Source organism: Haliotis rufescens, unplaced genomic scaffold, assembly GCF_023055435.1.
Source record: "Haliotis rufescens isolate VD_foot unplaced genomic scaffold, xgHalRufe1.0.p SCAF_123, whole genome shotgun sequence".
Lineage (NCBI taxonomy): Eukaryota > Metazoa > Mollusca > Gastropoda > Lepetellida > Haliotidae > Haliotis > Haliotis rufescens.
Window position 1 is genome coordinate 507,088 of NW_025963806.1, and position 24,469 is coordinate 531,556.

A 24,469-nucleotide genomic window follows, 5' to 3' on the forward strand; every position below is an offset into this window, starting at 1 on the left:
CTTGTTTGTCCGAGTGAACACGGTCAAAATATACCCCAGGCACGTCACGCATCCTTTGCCAGAGCCAATGGCAGGTCGGGTAGATCTGGCCGGGTTGTAGCTATTTATAGAAACAGGCAGACGACAATACAGCATTCCGAGAGCGACCGACGACCGGGTGACAACTGGTTTTAAAGTTTCTGCTCAACGCTTAATGAAAAGAGATTCGTTCTGACTGAAAAGTTGACTGTGGTGATATCTTATTGACAATTATTTGATAATTTGATACTTGGATGTTGATGACGCGGCTGTTAATGCGTGGTTTGACTTTAACAGACGTCTGTTGGTGAAGTTTATAAAAGCAGACGACAGCGTCAGCCACAACTTGACTCATTCAAGCAAAAAAGTTTCCAGAAGATTCTTTAACTGATCAGGAGTGGAGATCACTTCGAATTGGCGACAGACGGTCAAAGAACAGACGAGTAGAAGTGTGAAGAACAATGGCGAACGGATCTGTGATCATCTGTGTCCTGTGTTCGCTGCTGTTCGCGTGTGTTCACACTGCGTCCGTGAACACCACACAAGGAACGGACAGCCCATCCTGTGAGTAGTTCTTGCCTATTCTGTGATCGTATTGTCGTATTGTTACGTAATTCACGGTAACTGCATGGCCGTGAATAATGAATATACTGTCGGTGTCATAATCATTAAGTACAGTTTGACATGAACGGTTTTGATTAACCAAGCAGCGGTAGAAACTATCAGTTTCCGTCCACTAGTCCTTCTGATGATTACATATATAGCAAAACCCTTAAAAGTAACAAATGGCTCCTTGTCCTTATGATACCTTAACTATTGGGCAGTTTGGCTTTGGTTTGTCTGTTGTTTTACGCCGCACTCAGCAATTATTCCAGCTAGATCTATATGACGTCGGCCTGTAAATAATCGAGTCTGGACCAGACAACCCAGTTATTAATAACATAAGCATCGATCCACGCAATTGGGATCGAAGACATGCTTCAACCAAGTCAGCGAGCCTGACCACCCGATCCCGTTAGTTGCCTCCTACGACAAGCATATATAGTCGCCTTTTACGGCAAGCATATGGGTTGCTGAAGACCTATTCTACCCCGGATCTTCACGGGTCTGGGCAGTTTGGCAAGGGCGACAGGACTAGTTTCAATTTCTAACGCTGGTACGAATGTTTACATGTTTATTCCGCCTCATATATCTGGGCAAGACTACCCACATAAAAGCGCAGCTGTACACACAAACCTCTTTTCTGTTCACCCTTATGTCCTACGAGGCCCCGAAGGATACACGGTCAATACAAATTCTGTGTGTGATGTGCGTGCGTGTATGTGTGCAATGTATTACCCTGTAATATAACGTATAGCCTAGGACCGCGATAGGGTCCCACAGGCAAGACGTGACCCTACTTCACGGGACGTCAGTGAGTTAACTGGTCAAATAAAAGTAATTTGCGTAACAGTCGTCTTTTCAAATGGAACAAAAGCTGCCCTATTGCTTAGGGCAACGGTATTTGACCTCTTTCCTTCCGTTATTGTTAGCACCTGGCCACTTCGATTCACACAGGATGAAAACCCGTTAAGATCCGGGGTAGAATAGGTCTTCAGCAACCCATGCTTGCAGTAAAAGGCGACCATGGCAACTAACGGGATCGGGTGGTCAGCTCGCTGGCTTGGTTAATGCATGTCATCGCATCCCAAAATGCATAGAACGATGCTTATGATGTCAATTTCTGGACTGTCTGGTCCAGACTCGATTATTTACAGACCACCGTCATATAGCTGGAATATTGCTCAGTGCGGGGTAAAACAACAGACAGACAAATAAGGGTATGGTGAAACAGTAAACGAGGGTCCCTTTTCCACAAAGCGATCCTAGCGCTACGAAAGTCGTAAGTCTATGTTGACGTCTGCGACTTACGAGCACGTTAGCACTACGACACTCGTAAGTCTATGTTAAAGTGTGCGACTTACGATCCCGTTAGCACTACGACACTCGTAAGTCTATGTTAAAGTGTGCGACTTACGATCACGTTAGCACTACTACACTCGTAAGTCTATGTTGAAGTATGAGAATTACGATCACGTAAGCGCTACGAAAGTCGTAAGTCTATGTTGAAGTATGGGAGTTACGTCACGTTAGCACTACGCCACTCGTAAGTCTATGTTGAAGTCAGCGACTTACGATCACGTTAGCACTACGCCACTCGTAAGTCTATGTTAAAGTGTGCGACTTACGATCACGTTAGCACTACGCCACTCGTAAGTCTATGTTAAAGTGTGCGACTTACGATCACGTTAGCACTACGCCACTCGTAAGTCTATGTTAAAGTGTGCGACTTACGATCACGTTAGCACTACGCCACTCGTAAGTCTATGTTGAAGTATGAGAATTACGATCACGTAAGCGCTACGAAAGTCGTAAGTCTATGTTGAAGTATGGGAGTTACGTCACGTTAGCACTACGACACTCGTAAGTCTATGTTGAAGTCTGCGACTTACGATCACGTTAGCACTACGACACTCGTAAATCTATGTGAAAGTGTGCGACTTACGATCACGTTAGCACTACGCCACTCGTAAGTCTATGTTAAAGTGTGCGACTTACGATCATGTTAGCACTACGCCACTCGTAAGTCTATGTTAAAGTGTGCGACTTACGATCACGTTAGCACTACGACACTCGTAAGTCTATGTTAAAGTGTGCGACTTACGATCACGTTAGCACAACGACACTCGTAAGTCTATGTTTAAATATGAGAATTACGATCACGTAAGCGCTACGAAAGTCGTAAGTCTATGTTGAAGTCTGCGACTTACGATCACGTTAGCACTACGACACTCGTAAATCTATGTGAAAGTGTGCGACTTACGATCACGTTAGCACTACGACACTCGTAAGTCTATGTTAAAGTGTGCGACTTACGATCCCGTTAGCACTACGACACTGGTAAGTCTATGTTAAAGTGTGCGACTTACGATCACGTTAGCACTACGACACTCGTAAATCTATGTTAAAGTGTGCGACTTACGATCACGTTAGCACTACGACACTCGTAAGTCTATGTTAAAGAATGCGACTTACGATCGCGTTAGCGCTACGCCACTCGTAAGTCTATGTTAAAGTGTGCGACTTACGATCACGTTAGCGCTACGATAGTTTCGTGGAACAGGGCCCGGGTCTCAAATTGTTATCAATTTGACAAGCACCGGGTTTTGCTGTCTATTTCACATTCGTGTCGGGAATGATCCCGAGAGGACTGTCAAGGTATTTATGATGACTCATAAAAACAGGGCATGGGTGACAAACCTGTTTTCCCTGACTGAACAAATATAGCTACTGCAGTTGTGACTTCTCCCTGATAATTTATTCGTAACGATATGGCTGAAATATTGCCGCTCACTCACTCACTCACTCACTCACTCACTCACTGATAATTTATTCAGTTCTTTGAACTTTCCGACCACAATAACAACGTATATTGAATTCGAATCAACGAATGGACATTAACTATCAAACCATGGTAGCGAGATTGCCCTGATGACGGCTGTTACAAAAAAAGATAATTTGGTAGAAGTTACCATTTTAACTCAGACATTCGTAGTACCCGTAGCTTAAGAGACACGTTTTTCATTAGGAAATAATAGTTGCTTTCAAAAAATGTTCAAAGTATTTCCCCCTTGGTTATATGTCTGATAGCCATGTTCAAATACCGCTGTAAACATGCCCGACCTCCAATGCTGGACCTGCTCGCTTATCAGTGTAATCTGTCAGCAGTAGGTTCCTCTAGGTGGACAACAACTTTGTTGAAGGTAAGTGAATCTAAGTCATGCGTGGTACAAACTTAATACCTCCCGTTATGTCGTGACCTTTCCATGACCTCTAGGCGATCTCGAACAAACAAACACAAGACTGACATGGGTTTCGGAAAATTTGAAAATACACTCTTCAAAAAAAAGAAACGCACAGGTAGATTTTTTAGAAATATTATTGTACCTAACAAAGTCAATATATTTGATTTAATATCATAGATACAAATATGAAATTTTGAAGCTCGATAGTCACATGTTGTCGTTGTACAAAGGCATTGAAAACAGTTCATTGTCATGTCACATAAGGCCACAAGGTGGCGCTGAACTCAGTATCTCGTGCATGTTCAAGCATAGAATAAAAGAAGTTGCTAAATAATGTTCCATGAATTATGTCATGTGTTCATGTTCTTCCAGCGTCTAAATGCCCATTGGGGCGGTCGGGTAGCCCAGTGGTTAAAGCGTTCGCTGGTCACGCCGAAGACCCGGGTTCGATTCCCGACATGGGTACAATGTGTGAAGCCCATTTCTGTGTCCCCCGCCGTGATATTGCTGGAATATTGCTAAAAGCGACGTAAAACCACACTCACTCACTCTAAATGCTCATCAAAGACTCCATATCTTTGCGGTTGTTTGTTTCCATTTTTTCCCGGTTTTACGATTATACTAGACCGAATTAAAAACAAGATTTCAATTGACCAAAGTGTTATATGACTTTCGACAGGCTCCATTACGATATGTGTACCTCCACGTTTCTATGGCGTATTGAGATTTAACCCGTGGTAAGTAATTCCCTGCTACAACACGAGGCCGCAATGTAGATGTGTTGACACAATGCTACATCGTACCACGGCTATACCTGTGACCCGGAACATACGACCTACTTGTTCTTATTGAAACACTGAAATTGACGGAATAGGTCTGATTTGGCCTTGTCGGTTCAGCAGAGCGTAACTTCAGTTCTCGTGTGTATTTGGATGTATTTTAGAACCATGACTCATGAATTTTTTAAAGATGTTTTCTTGAGAAGTAGTGTATGTGCTTCAACTGTTTACGTGCGATCAACATGGAGCAATGTGTTGTGATCACGTACCCGTATGCACTGACAGGCAACGGCAGTGGGGTTTAGTAGGTTGGTTCAAGTAGCACTGCTCTTTGTAAACAACAGAATGTGTATGGATTTTTTTGGACAGTTGTCACAGGTCGTGGTATGGAGGCCTAGTGGGTAACGCGCTTGCTCGTCACGCCAATGATCCGGGTTTGATTCCTTACATATTTATGTTGATCGATTCCTCACATGAGTATATCGGGTGATGGCCATTCCTGTGTCCCTCGAACATGGCGTCAGATAAACAGGCTCCCACAGTCGCCAGATCCACCTCTATTCGCCTTGGGAGCATGGGACAATTCCGTCCATATCTTGATGCAGGAACCACACTTGTCCAAAGCTATGTTCTGTCTAGGCTAGACTATTGTAACGCTTTGTTACACGGCGCAACCAGAACTCAATCCACAGAACACATCACCGAGTCTTGACAGGTTGCCAGACCCGTGAAGATTCCGGGGTAGAATAGGTCTTCAGCATCCCATGCTTGCCGTAAAAGGCGACTAACGGGATCGGGTGGTCAGGCTCGCTGACTTGGTTGTTGCATGTCATCGACCCCAATTGCGTGGATCGATGCTCATGATATCAATTACTGGATTGTCTGGTCCAGACTCGATTATTTACAGACCGCCGTCATATAGCTGGAATATTGCTGAGTGCAGCGTTAAACAACAAACAATCCAACCAGATAAACAACGGATAAAGTTCAAACTTGTCGTAAGAGTGCGACTCTAGGGATCGGGTGGTCAGGCTCGCTGACTCGGTTAGTGTATATCATCGTATCCCAATTGCGTGGATTGATGCTCATGATGTCTGGTCCGATTATTTACAAGACCGTCATATAGCTGGAATATTGCTTTGTGAGGCGTTAAACAACAAACTTTGAAGGTCCTGAAAGTATGATTAAGAGATGTGGATGAACGCAAGTCAATTATATCGCATACTTTATTTAATTCAAGGCAGTATATATGGACATTTTTCAAATTATGTTATGAAAAAAGATCGAATTGTAATTCTGCGACAGAAATCCTCCCACAGTGACGTCACGAAGGCACCTTTATCTCGCCTGCTGAGAAGAACATCTTTGCCTGTTTAAGGATCTTCTGAAGGCATTAAGTCTAAAACGACAGTGTGCTAGGCATCAGGTAGGAGAAGAACACGCGATCAAAAAGCAGCTTAGGATATATACCCGTTTCAAGAAATTAATACAATTTCAGCGTTTTGTGTTAGTGTAGGCAAATGGAAGGTGTGTAAATGTTAATTTGGGTCGCTCAGAAATATTTCAACTGTATAAAGGCACCCTGTAGTTAGCCGTGTTTGTGACAGGTAGACCGGGTGTTGGTACAAGGGAGCCAGATGACAAACCCACAGACAGTATAGCCGATACCTTGTTTGTCTGCTTACACGTCATGGAGGAATCGAGTGCTATTGGCGCAAACATGTTTTTTGTGATCTACGAACTGCGCAGAATTGAGACTCGGTTACCCATACATGAAACTGAAGGCCGTGACGAAGTTGTTTACTGTTCCTGGTGTGTTGGTTGATGTAAGAATAGACTGGGTAACCACACGAGGCTAAACTTAGCACTGACTTGGCATGACGATGTAGTATAGCAGTATATGTACAGTGCTTCTATAAAGTAACTTCGGTTATTGACATTAATTGAAGACATGTCCGTTATTCAGTTATAACGTGATACGAGTTGAAAGCGCTAGCCTTTTAAAACTGTGTTCAATCTTACTCCACTTATTTAATTATTACTATATTGTGCTTGAGAGTTAGAACTTTTCTGTGCTTTATATATATGTATATATATATATATGGTCTGTTTACATTCATGTTTCTATTAAAAGGCTGCGGTGGGGTAGTCTTGTGGTTAAAGCGTTCGATGGGGTTCGATTTCCACATGGGTACAAATCATTCAAGGTGACTGCCGGACTGCATCGTGTCCAGGTCGTCACCGATTATAAATCTCCGGACGAGAAGCATCCGGTTCTTGGACTGGCCCGCTAAGTCCCCTGACATGCCCCCAAATAAAGCACATGTGGGGTGGTCTCGAGCGGAGAGCCAGAGCTAGAGCCTCATGTTTGGTGAAACACGTGCATATTATAAACACATTTATATTTTTACTTGCATTTGACGAAAGGTATTGCATTAAAATGTATATACCTATTTCTACAAGAATGGCTTGTGTACATGGTTTAACATGTTCATGATATTGCTGTACATAAGGTGAGACTTCAAAAAATATATGTCTGTCTGTATGTCTGACTGTCTGACTGTGTATGTATGTCTTTCTGTATGTATGGCTGTCTGACTGTATGTATGTCTGTCTGTATGGCTGGCTGGCTGGCTGACTGGCTGACTGTCTGTATGTATGTCTGCCTGTCTGTCTGACTGCATGTCTGTCTGTATGTATGACTGGTTGGCTGGCTGTCTGACTGTCTGTATGTATGTCTGTCTGACTGTCTGTATGTATGTATGTCTGCCTGTCTGTCTGACTGTCTGTATGTATGTCTGCCTGTCTGTCTGACTGTATGTATGTCTGTATGTATGTATATCTGCCTGTATGTATGTCTGTATGTATGTATGTCTTTCTGACTGTATGTATGTCTGTATGTATGTATATCTGCCTGTATGTATATCTGCCTGTCTGTATGTATGTATGTCTGTCTGACTGTATGTATGTCTGTATGTATGTATATCTGCCTGTATGTATATCTGCCTGTATGTATGTCTGTATGTATGTATGTCTGTCTGACTGTATATATGTCTGTATGTATGTATATCTGCCTGTATGTATATCTGCCTGTATGTATGTCTGTATGTATGTATATCTGCCTGTATGTATATCTGCCTGTATGTATGTCTGTATGTATGTATGTATGTCTGTCTGACTGTATGTATGTCTGTATGTATGTATATCTGCCTGTATGTCTATCTGCCTGTATGTATGTCTGTATGTATGTATATCTGCCTGTATGTATATCTGCCTGTATGTATGTATATCTGCCTGTATGTATGTCTGTTTGTATGTATATCTGCCTGTATGTATATCTGCCTGTATGTATGTCTGTCTGTATATCTGCCTGTATGTCTGTCTGTCTGTATGTATGACTGTATGTCTGTCTGACAGTATGTCTGTCTGCCTGTATGTATGTCTGTATGTATGTATATCTGCCTGTATGTATGTCTGTCTGTATGTATGTCTGTCTGACTGTATGTATGTCTGTATGTATGTCTGTCTGACTGTATGTATGTCTGTATGTATGTATGTCTGTATGTATGTATATCTGCCTGTATGTATATCTGCCTGTATGTATGTCTGTATGTATGTATGTATGTCTGTCTGACTGTATATCTGCCTGTATGTATATCTGCCTGTATGTATGTCTGTATGTATGTATGTCTGTCTGACTGTATGTCTGTCTGTATGTATGTATATCTGCCTGTATGTATATCTGCCTGTATGTATGTCTGTCTGTATATCTGCCTGTATGTCTGTCTGTCTGTATGTATGACTGTATGTCTGTCTGACTGTATGTCTGTCTGACTGTATGTATGTCTGTATGTATGTATATCTGCCTGTATGTATGCCTGGCTGGCTGGCTGTCTGACTGACTATTATGTATGTCTGGCTGGCCGTCCGTCCGTATGTCTGTCTGTCTGTCTGGTTGTATGTATGTATGTATGTCAGTCTGTATGTATGTATATCTGCCTGTATGTATGGCTGCCTGGCTGGCTGGCTGTCTGACTGACTATGTATGTATGCCTGGCTGGCTGGCTGTCTGACTGACTATTATGTATGTCTGTATGTCTGGCTGGCTGGCCGTCCGTCCGTATGTCTGTCCGAATGTCTGTCTGTCTGTCTGGTTGTATGTATGTATGTATGTCAGTCTGTATGTCTGTCACGCAGAGCCATTGGCGCCAGAGGTATGATCACGCGATTGCAGGGGAGGTAAAATAAGGGCTCGTGTAGGATTCAGTGATTTCATTTCAAAAGCAGCGATAAGATCCAGGCTGGTTTGAGCCGACAAGATTTATTTTCTCGTACTAGATGTGCACCTTCCTTGACGTCATCACCGCATACCCGGATGTAATATCATCCTTCTCGAGAAGAGACACGCATTCACTGACTCATGTTGAGGGTCAGTGATTGTCGCGGTTAATAAGACATTCACAGTAGGTTATTCTCGCGAGGGCCAGGGTTGGTGTTTGTTTCGAGTTCCCAAACTATATTTTTAAGTTCAAGGCCACCAGACAATACGTTCATTGCTGAAGGTGACACTTGCCTCCACCAACCATGCTACAATGTCTGAATATTTGGGCGCCCGGTCACATTTCGCTGAGTGCTTGCCTTAGACGTGCCAGAATCCTGTTATCGTGGGTTCGAATCCTAGGTTCGGCCTTTCTCCTCCCCAATCCCGATATCGTGGGCAGTCTTGATTTTTAAACGAGTAAACCGACCTGAAAAGGTAAATATTTCGTAGCATAAACGTATGACAGTATACACTTTCAATGTGAGAATAGAAAGTATCAATCGCGTGAAGACTTGGGGTAGAATAGGTCTTCAGCAACCGCTGCTTGTGTTAAAAGGTGACCATGCTTGTCGTAACAGGCGACTAACGGGATCAGGTGGTCAGGCTCACTGACAGGCCAACCAGGTTGAAAGAATTAATACTATTCACACGATCTTGGTATGATGGAAACCCGTGAAGATCCGGGGTAGAACAGATCTTCAGCAACCCATGCTTGCCGTAAAAGGTGACTATGCTTGTCGTGAGAGGCGACTAACGGGATCGGGCGGTCAGGCTCGCTGACTTGGTTGATGCATGTCATCGTATCCCAATTGCGTGGATCGATGCTCATGATATCAATCACTGGCTTGTCTAGTCCAGACTCGATTATTTTGAGACCGCTGTCATATAGCTGGAATACTGCTGAGTGCGACGTTAAACAACAAACAAACAAGAACGGGTAGCTCGGGTTGTATACTCCCCAGGGAGTTGAGAATTAATATCGCGTACACACTGATCCATTAACCGGGGTATTAGTGTTAGTATACACCTTATGTTTGGGGACGAACCAACATTAGTACCAGCTTATGGTATCCATAACTGTAAATACTAAATAGTCGAGATAGACGAAACTTTCAGTATTGTGAAGATTAACAGAGGTTTTTTTTAAAAATAAATAATTAATCTGTCCTCAAGTTTACCAACAAATTTTAAAGTTCCTGAAAAATAATATATTGTCGTAAATAAAGGTCAAGGTCACAAGACATGATTTAAAAATAGTTTGTTTTTCACCCATTTTGAAAGCAATGGCTGCAAGACTGACTCGCTTCATCTTCATACGATACTCTAACATAGGCCTGCGATAGTAGAAGCTCTGGGGTCGCTTTATAAATTGAACAAGGCCCACAGTATCCAAATTCAAATGAGTCTGACTGTCAACGTCGTGCGCGCATTCGACCTCCAAATATGGCGATGCGGGTTATGATATACAGTGCACAAATATAGGTTATTCATCACGTGACAGACCTCGTACAGGGAGTACACATGCACTCGTTTGGGGTACTGTGCATCAGAATTACTTTGACACTGGTCGCGTCAAGTCATCGACTTCCTACTGAGATTACAGCAACGTGTGGTCGCTTCCGCTGACATGTTACACAACTCCGTGACATCCACGCAGCAATCACAGGTGGCCAGCTCACCTGCCTGGGGCCATCTCAAAACTCGTACAACACAATACATACCGACTGAGGTCCTGTTGTAATTGAAAATCAACGATACCATTTTAAGAACTGGGTTCTACACTCGTATGCCCCATGCGAAGTCAATTATTATCAGTCGATTGTAGATTATTCGAGCACCAGTAAGGGGAGACAACCCTAGTGAGGTCAAGCCCAGTGTTAATATATAATATTTGTTTGTTTGTTTGTTGTTTAAAGCTGCACTCAGCAATATTCCAGCTTTATGACGGCGGTCTGTAAATAATCGAGTCTTGACCAGACAATCCACTGATTGACATCATGAGCATCGATCCACGCAATTGAGATACGATGACATGCATCAACCAAGTCAGCGAGCCTGACCACCCGATCCCGTTAGTCGCCTCTTACGACAAGCATAGTCGTCTTTTATGGGTTGCTGAAGACCTATTCTACCCCTGAAATATTACAGGAATTTAAACAAATCATAGCTAGATACATAGATGCATATAGAAAGGGGTGTTTTGACTTGCAACCACAAGCAGTATGCGTCTATGGTTCTATTTTCCCCTCTCTCTGATAGTAATGAATTCATATGTTATCATTTCAGTAATATCAATTCGACGTTTTCATATTAGCAAAGTGTGATTTACTACTTTTATTTTGATATCATTACCAAATCGAAAAGAATCTTAAGCACATTTTTGATGACAATCAGCCTATGCCTCAGACAATGAACAGATCTGAAACTCTGGGTTTTGATGTAAGCAATTATTCTTTTTGCACCAAGTGGGCGATAATGTTGTTTCACGCCGCATTCCGCACTACTCTAACTGTGTCCCAGTGAACAAGGAATGATGACATGGCGGTAGGAACACTCGCAGTCAGACAACGGACGATGGCATTAGGGCACGATGACTCGCACTCAGACAACGGACAATGGCATTAGGGCACGATGACTCGCACTCAGACAACGGACAATGGCATTAGGGCACGATGACTCGCAGTCAGACAACGGACAATGGCATTAGGGCACGATGACTTGCACTCAGACAACGGACAATGGCATAAGGGCACGATGACTCGCAGTCAGACAACGGACAATGGCATTAGGGCAGGTTGACCCACAATCAGACAATGTTTCAGTCGACCTTACAACAAGCGTATGTTACTTCGAACCAATATGTTGCCCCGGAATCCCCACGGGAGGGAAGTGTACGAGTATACTGATAACGTATATTGGTTACTCCGGCTCCTACCCGGGGGAATTCCGGGTTTAGATAGATCCCTAGCAACCTTTGCTAGTCGTAAGAGGCGACTAAGAGGATGGCGTGGGCAGGCTCAGTGACGTGGTTCATTGCATGTCATCGTACCCCGACAGCGTGGGTCATTGCTCACAGTATCACCGGATTGTCTGGTCCAGACTGTTATACAGGCCGCCTTCACATAGCTGGAGTTTTGCTGAATACGCCGCTTTGAGCAATATTCCAGCAATATCACGGCGGGGGACACCAGAAATGGGCTTCACACATTGTACCCATGTCGGGAATCGAACCCGGGTCTTCGGCGTGACGGGCGAACGCTTTAACCACTGGGCTACCCGACCGCCCCTTAATGTGTGAGACTGTGGGCCACTGAGTGACGTCAGTGTCATAGCAATAAATGATGGTTTACATGTCAAGCCACCACGGTCTTAAATACACATGACGTCATATAGGACAATACTGTCACAAACCTAAAGCAAATTATGCAATAATTATCAAGTTGCAGTTTGGATTTATAATCACACTGAGTGGTATTCCAATATTGACCTGCGTGACGATGAGAAAAAACTAGAAAACAATTAACCATTAAAAAAATTCAATTATTTTTGTATCCATTAGATCAGCAATTCATAAAATATAAGTGCAGAATACATCGCGCATGCAATCTGTGACCAAATCCGATAGGATCGCAGCATAGAACCCTGTGCAGCTTGTCCAACTAGCATCTGTATTTCTTTACAAGTCCCGTGAAGATCCGGGTTAGAATGGATCTGCAGCAAACCATGCTTGCCGTAAAGGCGACTATGCTTGTCGTAAGAGGCGACGAACGGGATCGGGTGGTCAGGCTCGCTGACTTGGTTGATGTATGTCATTGACCCCATTGCGTAGATTGCATGACATCTATCACTGGATTGTCTGGCCCAGACTCTATTATTTACAGACCGCCGTCATATAGCTGCAATATTGCTGAGTATGGCGTTAAACAACAAACAAACAAACAAGATCGGTGCTCATGACATCTATCACTGGATTGTCTGGTCCAGACTCGACTATTTACAGACCCCCGTCATATACCTGGAATACTGCTGAGTGCGGCGTTAAACAACAAACAAACAAACAAGATCGGTGCTCATGATATCTATCACTGGATTGTCTGGTCCAGACTCGACTATTTACAGACCCCCGTCATATACCTGGAATACTGCTGAGTGCGGGGCGTTAAAAAAACAACAACAAAAAGCAAACAAATCTTTGCAAGTCTGCATGACCTACATGTTAACTCATTTACATATATTATTGATGTGTAGATATTATGAACAAGGTATGGGTAGGTACACCTTCCTGTTAGTGTAGCGTCGTGTCGGTCTTGATGTTCTTACCTTCCCTCAGGCGTGTGGAGCATAAATGCTTGAAAAAGGTGTTATATATGATTCATATTTGCTTGATATGGTATTGGCATCAAATCGAAATGGCACTTCAATAAATGTGGAAGATGAAATCCATACATATTTTGTTCACAATCAACAGTCTACCATGAATGTCCCTTAAGCATATGCACTAATTTGGGGCGGGTGGGTAGCCTAGTGGTTAAAGCGTTCGCTCGTCACGCCGAAGACCCGGGTTCGATTCCCGACATGGGTACAATGTGTGAAGCCCATTTCTGGTGTCCCCTGCCGTGATATTGCTGGAATATTGCTAAAAGCGGCGTAAAACCATACTCAGTCAGTCAGTCAGCCGTTTAAAGAATATAGATGATTAAAATAGTTTCTGTTGTTTTCCCTTTAGGAATACCGGCCTGACTTGAGCGGTGTACCTCGCGCGTTTCGTTAGAACCGACCAAACTGAGAATCTTTTGGTCACAATGTGTGACCTTGTCGAATGTATCTTAGTGTATCCTAATGCCTCGACTTCTTGCCGTCCCCGTTAAACAGCGGTAATACTCACTGACGTAATCAGACACTCATATGATTTAGTATGTATCATACATTCATATTAACGTTAGAACTTTTGAAACAGTCCCTCGTTAGCTGTTCCTCTAACAATGCATCTTCATAATCACCTATATGATCCGGGCAGGTGGGAGACACAGTGGTTATTTCACACACAGTGTGTGTTACACAACCCATCTATTATCGCGTCAAACGAGGTACGAATCCGTCTTGCTAACATTGAAACGGGAAAATATTTTTGTGACAATATAAGCATAATTAATCCATATGCTGGAGGGAGGGGGTACGCGCTGGAGCCAGGTCGTCATTTGCAGTATGTCACTCTCAATAGATGGTTGACGTTATATTAACGGCTTGTTCGGTCATTGTAGCCTTGATCTTTGTCCGTTGGGAAGTAATTTCATAGGGTGGGTCTTCAGGATAGAATAATGTATTGACAAATCGGTATTCTTGTCTTAATCAGTCACTGCAATAAGATCATATTGGCGGTGACAATCAAGGACACATACGTTTCAAATTTTGCATATTATGGGATTACTTGAGGTAAACCCCGTTTGACTATATATTGAATACCACACAGCAACCAATCAAATCCTATTGTTTCCTGGTCACGTGACACACCTATGCGATAACCGAGTTACGACATATGTTCATACTGAGGTCATTGAGACCAGTTAGTGATAACGGTCAAAGTAAAGCATCTGCATCAGGATACAGCGGTTGCTGAGTAGACCCAGGAGCGTCAAGGTAGCATCCCTTGACCGGAGGATTCATATTCGTTATAGTGAGTGCGTATTCATTTTAACTAACTTGTAGTAATTGTCCAGACATCAGACGGTTCTTAATATGATTTTAGTGATAATTATGTCTGTTTTGCTAGATCTTGGCTGTTGTATACGGTGTAGGATAAAGAGTTCGGGGACGTCCAATTACTGATTTGTATCTGAGGTTAACAGGCCCTGCTTTATGTATACTATAAAAAATATAGGGGCTTTTTTTGGAACTATCATTTTTTCGCCCGCAATTCCAACAAACTAGTTATTTACTGAGCACCGTGAAACAATCTATCACTTTCACTATGACAACACTATTAGCGCTATCCATTTTTTCACCACTGCCAAGCTATTCCGTATGGTCATATTTCTAGACAAACTACCCTCTTAAAAATATCTTAACCAGTGCGTAAACCTTCGTTGATTTTCTGAATACTAAACAAAACAGTAATATTTAGCGAGTCGGCTGACATGAGGAAATGTTTACACACAAAAATAGACTGTTTTGAATGACAATCAATGTCCCAGACAATAAACCGAATTGAAACTCTGCCAAATGAGATAAACGCGATTTAACAAGAGGCTTTTAATAGTGTGTAAGGCATGTGCCAAGTAACATTTACAATCTTATAAAGATTTTAACGACGCATTAAACCTCAGAGAATAGCCATTGAACGTCAATCTTGACAGGATTTATATTCTTAAATATATCGATAAACATTTATGGTGCCCCTGAGATATCCACACCGCTCCAAAACCAAAAACCGCCAGCCTTGACAAGTGTTGACAAGTCAGGATATCTCTTGACCGTTTTCGTCAACATTAAATAACAATTATATCGGTGTCTACCCAGTGTGTCTTCAGCCATACAGTGTCTAAGTACAGTGTCTAAGTACAGTGTCCAAGTACAGTGTCTAAGTACAGTGTCAGAATGGCACTTCATACAACGCGCGGGACTGCTGCACACGAATGTGAAGAATTAGTCCACAAAACACGAGCATACGTCTATGTTAAACACATCGGTGACTTCGCGCTAGTGTTGACACTATACATTGTTTTTAAGGAGTATATCCTGGTTCAGTGCCACTGTACACTGACATGTTAAATACAGTATATCCTGGTTCAGTGCCACTGTACAGTGACATGTTTAATACAGTATATCCTGGTTCAGTGCCACTGTACACTGACATGTTAAATACAGTATATCCTGGTTCAGTGCCACTGTACACTGACATGTTATATACAGTATATCCTGGTTCAGTGCCACTGTACACTGACATGTTATATACAGTATATCCTGGTTCAGTGTCACTGTACAGTGTCATGTTATATACAGTATATCCTGGTTCAGTGCCACTGTACACTGACATGTTATATACAGTATATCCTGGTTCAGTGCCACTGTACACTGACATGTTATATACAGTATATCCTGGTTCAGTGCCACTGTACACTGACATGTTATATACAGTATATCCTGGTTCAGTGCCACTGTACACTGACATGTTATATACAGTATATCCTGGTTCATTGCCACTGTACACTGACATGTTAAATACAGTATATCCTGGTTCAGTGCCACTGTACACTGACATGTTATATACAGTATATCCTGGTTCAGTGCCACTGTACACTGACATGTTATATACAGTATATCCTGGTTCAGTGCCACTGTACACTGACATGTTATATACAGTATATCCTGGTTAAGTGCCACTGTACACTGAAATGTTATATACAGTATATCCTGGTTCATTGCCACTGTACACTGACATGTTAAATACAGTATATCCTGGTTCAGTGCCACTGTACAGTGACATGTTTAATACAGTATATCCTGGTTCATTGCCACTGTACACTGACATGTTATATACAGTATATCCTGGTTCAGTGCCACTGTACACTGACATGTTATATACAGTATATCCTGGTTCAGTGCCACTGTACACTGACATGTTATATACAGTATATCCTGGTTCAGTGCCACTGTACACTGACATGTTATATGCAGTATATCCTGGTTCACTGTACACTGACATGTTATATACAGTATATCCTGGTTCACTGTACACTGACATGTTATATACAGTATATCCTGGTTCACTGTACACTGACATGTTATATACAGTATATCCTGGTTCACTGTACACTGACATGTTATATACAGTATATCCTGGTTCATTGTACACTGACATGTTATATACAGTATATCCTGGTTCACTGTACACTGACATGTTATATACAGTATATCCTGGTTCACTGTACACTGTCATGTTATAAACAGTATATCCTGGTTCACTGTACACTGACATGTCATATACAATGTATCCACATGTTATAATGCCTTCTTTCTAAAATATAAACTGTTTAAAGACGTTTTTCAATATGTTAAGGGGCCTCACAAGGTCTCGCCAAAACATGGTCCAAACATATTTGATTTCATCACATACATGTAGGATGAATAGTAATACCTCTCCCGAATATTAATACTTGATAACTTGATAAAGATATTGTTACCATCGGGTGTTTACGTATCGTAAATATCATATGTTAGGAATAAAAAATATGTATCAATGTATATTCCTAATTTATAATATTCACGGTATCGATACAAACTCGGCTAATATTCCCTGCATATCAGCCGGCCCGGGCGGCTCGTTGACAACGCCGTCTTATCTCCGATCTTTATCAACATAGCATGTCACAAGGTAAACAAAACGTGTCACAAGGTAAACAAAACATGTCACTAGATGCACAACATGTAGTATACTGTAAACAGGTATGTATTCAAGTGTATGAAAATAACGTGTTTACGCAACTTCATGCAAATGGCACGGCTCGAAGATGTTTGTTTATGTTCGGATATAGGTCTCTATGTTACTTATATAACGGAGCATGGGAGGCACGTGCAGTATGACATGCACAATGCACGCCCGGGATAACAGTGTATATTACTCAAAAGAAGTAAATGAATTCCCGATTTTTTAATATGACTATAGTTAATCTGTTATGGCTGGTGAGTATTGGAACACACACACATTTGTGGTTGTTCTTTTACTCTTGTTTGAGTTATTCACAACGTATGTTTGTTTGTTTAACGCCGCACTCAGCAATATTCCCGCTATCTTTAAATAATCGAGTCTGGACCAGACAATCCAGTGATTGACATCATGAGCAACATCCACGCAATTGGGATGCGATGACATGCGCCTGACAACCCGATCCCGTAAGTCGCCTCTTACAGCGATGCATGGGTTGCTGAAGAGATATTCTACCCCGGATCTTAACGGGGGGCGACAAGCATGGATTGCTGAAGATCTATTCTACCCCGGATCTTAACGGGGGGCGACAAGCATGGATTGCTGAAGATCTATTCTACCCCGGATCTTAACGGGGGGCGACAAGCATGGATTGCTGAAGACCTATTCTACCCCGGATCTTCACGGGTCTTACAACGTATGACAATACGCCATGTCGGCTCTTAAGCCGAGCACAAGCTGCTGCAAGGGACACCCGTGACTCCGCCATAAGGAACATACCAAACAGTCAAACATTAGCAGAGGAAATAAGTCCCCAGGCCTTCCATGGCAAAGGATTATTTTCTGGAACCTGCGCATCCGGGAGGATCTAGGGGAAATAACTCTTTTACGTTACCGTCGGTTCTCGACTCGAGGATACATGTCTTTTTATACGGATCCCTTCCTACCATCGTCTTGAACTCCGTGAAGCACTTAAAGTTTTGTCTGAGTTTGTAAAATGTTTTAATGGGCTCTTTCTTAAATGCCACGAGACCCGTGATGATCCCTGATAGAATAGGAGGCGACTGGCGTTCTATGTTTATCTTGATATTTCCCTCTATCTTGCTCTCCAATGTGTTTTAACCGGTATTCGTGTTTCAGAGCTGAGCGTGTCCACTTGAGGTTATAATACATGTGAAGCAGAGCTTATCTTCTGTTGTCCTATCTAGTACCCCCTTATGTCGTGAAATATTCGTCTATTCACAATACTGAATATACATGTTGTATCTTTATTCTAACGCTTTCCGCACCTTTTGCTTTGAATGTGCGCAAAAAGGCTTTCCTCTGGCGAATGTTGTCCTCTATTATCCATATTATTGACTGGAGATTTAATACACTGGATAGTCGGGGATGGGGAATCGCCTCCTTGAAGTTCAACCCTCTACCAGTTACTCCGTGGCCACTTTCATCTTTCTCGGTATACTCTGTGTAAAGATACATAGAGGTTATCACGCGAGTGTTTTTTGGGATGGTAAATATCCTGCATTAGGAATAAACATTATTAGTGTTTATTCCTAATACAGGATATTTACCATCCCCCAAAACACACTCGCGTGATAACCTCTTTATCATATAATGTCATTCTTCAATTGTGTGCTTCAAAATCGCTTTCCCTCTCTCAAAAACATTACCGAAACATTGCGAGTTTTCCTGGAATGCGCGCATTAATATTTATTACGTCACGGGGTTAGTGATGTGTCAGTCGGACAGTGACAGTAGCCAATATAGTTCCAACTGAAATCTCTTTCTTAAACAGTGGCGAAGCAACATATACGCAAAACAACAATTGTTTTTAATTGCCTTTCGCGGCAATCGATCGGTCTGTCTGCTAGAGTAACTGCCCTTTGTCAAAGGTAAGCTACTCTAACCCTTGTCTATGAGACGTCACGGCCACGGTCAGACGTTGTTGACAGTCGGTCTGTCCTGTCATAATGTTAAGAAGTGCAGTCAGATGTACACACAGCGACAAAACCAAACAAGGTAACAATTCAAACATATTTCGGACAAATCCAACCAGGGGAAAAGGGTTAGGATATATGTCTTGAGATTCGATATTATTTTCATTTACAGCTGCAAACCATTAATCTTTGAAATATTTTTTAAGAGAATCTCGTCATAACAATGTAACTTTTAAGGCAGACAAATCTTTTCACTGTCTGAAGAATAATCATATTTTTTCAAAATATTCTGGGTCGTTTTGATAATATAATAATATCAAGCGGTCGGTCCCTTATACGATAGGTTTTACTAGTATACCTTCGTTTCCCATCACAGCGATAAGAGACCCTCTCTCACTCACAGTAAACCACCAGGGCTGTCACGTGACCGGTACACGCGTCAAACTGAGAACCGCAGAATCCAACATTGGTGAACATTGGACCTAATTTTTCATTCTCAATTGTGAATGCTGATGACTCATTGCGCTTCAGGTTATGCTTTTCACCTGTGACTGATAATGTTGGTTCAAACTATCTTGGTGGCAAGTGGTCCTGTGAATATCGCACAGGTCTAAAATCTAGCGAGTGTCAGCTCTGTCTCAAACAGAAACACATGTAGCACATGAGGCGTCTCCTGAGGCAAGTTCGAAATATCCCCGTTCACCCAGCAGTGAGTGGGTACCCTGCAGGATGAGATAGCTTTGGTTGTTTACTCCCCAGGGAGCTGAGAATGAAAAATCGAGTGCACACTGATCCACTGACCGGGCCATTATTATTATTATTATTATTATTATTAATTTATATTATTGTGATTATTTTGCGTATGTTGTAGCCCCCCGACTGAGGCGCAGCGACCGCGAGTACTGGACGGAGTGGTACGACGTGGACAACCCAGTGAGCGGCGACGGCGACTACGAAACGGTTGAGTCCATCACGAGGGTGGGTCCTTGTTAAAATGCTTGTCTGTTGGCTTCCTAGTAAGGGTTGATGTAGTTGCCAAAAGGCTCCACATTGATGTTTTGTTTGTTTGTTTGTTTGTTTGTTTGTTGTTTAACGCCGCACTCAGCAATATTCCAACAATATGACGGCAGTCGGTAAACAATCAAATCTGAACCAGACAATTCAGTGACTGACACCATGAGCATCGACTGGAATACGATGACATGCATCAACCAAGTCAGCGAGCCTGACCACCCGATCCCGTTAGTCACCCCTTACAGGCATTGGTTGCTGAAGACCTATTCTACCCGGGATCTTCACGGGTCTCAAATTTCATTGGTCGAGTGACATGTTCAGGTGTTTAGAACCTGGGGACCCTTAAGGCCTGAATATCGTGAGTCGTCACCCGTAGGCATTGTCTTGGTGATATGATGTTTACTTGATTGTTTGTTGTTTAACGCCTCACTCAGCAATATTCCAGCTATATGACGGCGGTCTGTAAATGATCGAGTCTAGACCAGACAATCCAGGATTGATATCACGAGCATCGATCCACGCAATTGTGATATGATGGCAGTAAACGCGGTATCGTGTCACAAGATTGTCTGGTCCATCACTTGATTATCTGGGGGCGGTCGGGTATAATAGTGGTTAGAGCTTCGATTCCCGACATGGGCACAATGAGTGAAGCCCATTTCTGGTGTCCCCCGCGGTGATATTGCTGGAATACTGCTTAAAGCATACTCACCCACTCACTGGATTGTCTGGTCAAATCTCGATTGTGTACAGGCCGATTGTGTTGGTGGCGGGATTCATATCACTTTCACCGCTATTTTGCGGCAGATAATCGCGGCTGGTTATTGTTATTGTTTGTTTGTTTGTTTGTTTGTTTGTTTGTTTAACCGCGCAATATTCCAGCTATATGACCGCGATCTGTAAATTAGCGAGTCTGAACCAGACAATCCAGTGATGGATATCATGAGTATTGATCCACGCATTTGGCATACGATGACATGCATCAACCAAGTCAGCGACCCTGACCACCCGATCCCGTTAGTCGCCTCTTATGACAAGCACAGTCGCCTTTTAAGGCAAGGTGTATTGATGAAGACCTCTTCTGGCGTGTGGCTTCCTGCTGTGACTGATAACTGTTTCCAACACACCGATGAACATTTATGCATGAGACGCAATGATAATAAAACACACATTCAAAATGTTCACCCGGGTTTTCAATTTAAGATAGTAACTGTTTATGTTTTCGCATATTTGTTTCAGAGACAACTGCTAGACCTGCTCATTTATATAAGCATACAGTAAACTCCGGTTATAACGAACACGCTTATAACGAACTGACGGATATAACGAACTTACTTTTTTGTCCCGACTATTTGCTGTAGTTATGCTGTATATATGCATATAACGAACCACGGCTACAACGAACAAAAATTAGTGGTCCCTTTGAGTTCGTTATAACCGTAGTTTACTGTATATTTCCAAGAATATTTAAAACTCATCTTGGTATCCGTAGATGCAACGGGGCATTATTCAGTGTATATTTATTAAATCTATCTAAAACTATGTTAACTACATTTACATTTTACGTTTTTCAGGCTCTGAGCCGAAACATCTGCCCTTCAACTCACAGCATCGCCAGAGCTGACTGCGCTGTCGACAACGACGACGTCGACGACCCCCCAAGGGAAGATAATCTGGCATTGCCTTGCTCCACTGCGGGTCTAGCGTGCCGGAATAAGGACCAGGCTGCAGGAATATGCAACAACTATAGAGTCCGATTCTTCTGCCAACGTAGGTAGCATTTTGTTGAGTTAACACTACGTTTCTAAATGGAATATTTATTGTGTGTTCGCCCCGTAAAGGTCCGTGTTAGAATTGGCCCCGAGCAACCTAAGCTGGTCGTAAGAGGCGACTTATTGCATAGGGTGGTCAGGCTTGGTTGATTACATGTTAGCGGACCCGTGAAGATCAGGGGTAGAAGAGGTCTTCAGCAACCCATGGCTGCCGTAAAAGCCGACTATGCTTGTCGTAAAAGGCGACAAACGGGATCGGGTGGTCAGGCTCGCTGACTTGGTTGGTGCATGTCATCGATCCAAATTGCGGAACGATGCTCATGATATTAATCACTGGATTGTCTGGTTCAGACTCGATTATTTACAGACCGCCGTCATATTGCTGGAATATTGCTGAGGGCGGGGTTAAACAACAAACAAACCAACCAACATGTTAACGATCGTATCCCAAATGCGTGGATCGATGCTCATGATGTCAATCACTGGATTGTCGGGTCCAGACTCGATTATTTATAGACCGCCGTCATATAGCTGGAATATTGCTGAGTGCAGAGTTAAATAACAAACAAACAAACAAACAAAACATGTTAACGTACCCTGTCGGTGTGCATGAGTGTCATTATATCAAATCACTGGAATGTCTGGTCCAGTCTCGATTATTTAGATAGCAACAACAACCACTTACAAATCTATATAACTTGTAACTTTATAAACTATGTAACATATGTTACATCTGACCACTTTCTAAATGACATTGTGTTTTGATAACTTTCGACCATGGGAGCCGTTCCAATTTACACTTGTCAGAGGGGTACACAAAGTACGTGATCTAGACTAACAGTTGTCGGGCTTTCATTTTGTGGACGCCTCGGTGGCTGAGTGGGTTAGATCTCTGACTTTGTATGCTGGCGATTAGGCGCCTCCCTCTGGAAGTGTGGGTGGACATTCCGGATGGAACTCAACCCCCCCCAAAAAGTACTAGAATCTATACTTTACTAAGAAAAGAACTATCCCAAATATACCATTTGTTACATTTGACCACTTTCTAACTGGCACGGTGTGTTCAGAATGTATATGTTCTCCTCTCTTTCAGCACGGAAGGGCGCCCACGCGCAAGAACACACGACCCCGGATAAGGGAGAGGAAAGGAATGATACAAGCAGTGCCCCCCGCTTTGACATGCGCATTTACATCATCCTCGCAGCCATTCCGATCGTCATCTTCCTGTTCCGCCTTTGCTGGTCATGTACATTCGAGAAACGGCGTCGCCGGAACAGGCGCCCCACTCGTCCTCGGCGACGCCCAGCTACGGACGAAGAGGCGGCTCACCCAGAAGTGTTTCTACCTCCGCCGAGCTACCAAGAACTATTTGGATTGAATGGAGGGCCTTTCTTGTTATCCCGACATTATTCCTTGTGTAGAAAGTGCAAATCATCTCAATGTGGTATTTTTAGAGACAGACATTTGACAAATCCTGACACTGAAACCTCTAATGATTCTCTTTCTGCTTCATCTGAACACGAGGCGGATGTCATGGTAACCATGGAAACCACGTCTTTATCCGAGGGATCTCCGTCATCTTCCAGATCGAACTCTCTCAGTGAAAGCAATTCTTCCGAAAGTAGCGCCTCTACAACGAACACAGACCTCGAGCCAGGCGATTCCTCCAGCACTCAACCAGTTCAACCCTCTCAGTGTGACTGCCCTTGCCACAAACAAGCACCGGAAGTCAGTGTATATGACAATCCCGCATATGAACCGGAAGTAGAGATACACAATGGCCGATCACCAAGGATACCAGGGATGCATTTGCCAGTGTTTGCTTTGTTCCGGTCAGCATCTGCGGCCTCCCTGGACGAAGCCCCGCCTCCGACTTACAAAGAAGCTTTGAAAATATTGAAAAAGAACAAAAAAGGAAATCCTTAGACACTTTTGTTTGTGCATTTGAAACCTATGAGTGTTTCAACCTCGTATCCATATTCAGGGCTGGTCCTTGAAAGTAACATTTAATATTTTGACTACCAAATATGGTCAAATATGGACCCTTCCGAGAAATCCCAACCTATACCAAAGGGAGATAACTATTTATATGGACAGCTCACTGTGTAATATTATATTATTGAACTGTATGTATATGTCTGTTATATAATTGATATTATGTTTGTGATATGAGAGTTGCTCAACTGTATGTATACTTTGGACTGTAACCAGACAACCCTCCATGCAAACTCACAGATCACCCGTTAAGATCCGGGGTAGAAAAGGTCTTCAGCAACACATGCTTGCTGTAAAAGGCGACTATGCTTGTCGTAAGAGGCGACTAACGGGATCGGGTGGTCAGGCTCGCTGACTTGGTTGATG

The 24,469-nt window shown here is 42.8% G+C and overlaps 1 protein-coding gene across 1 annotated transcript; it reads left to right on the plus strand.

Annotated features, from left to right (window-relative positions):
• LOC124117439 (mucin-5AC-like) lies at positions 1-24,469 on the plus strand. The gene is made up of 4 exons (XM_046479341.2): positions 1-582; positions 20,194-20,300; positions 21,911-22,106; positions 23,202-24,469. Exons 1-4 carry the CDS (start codon positions 480-482, stop codon positions 24,032-24,034), a joined length of 1,239 nt encoding a protein of 412 aa, XP_046335297.2. The 5' UTR covers positions 1-479; the 3' UTR covers positions 24,035-24,469.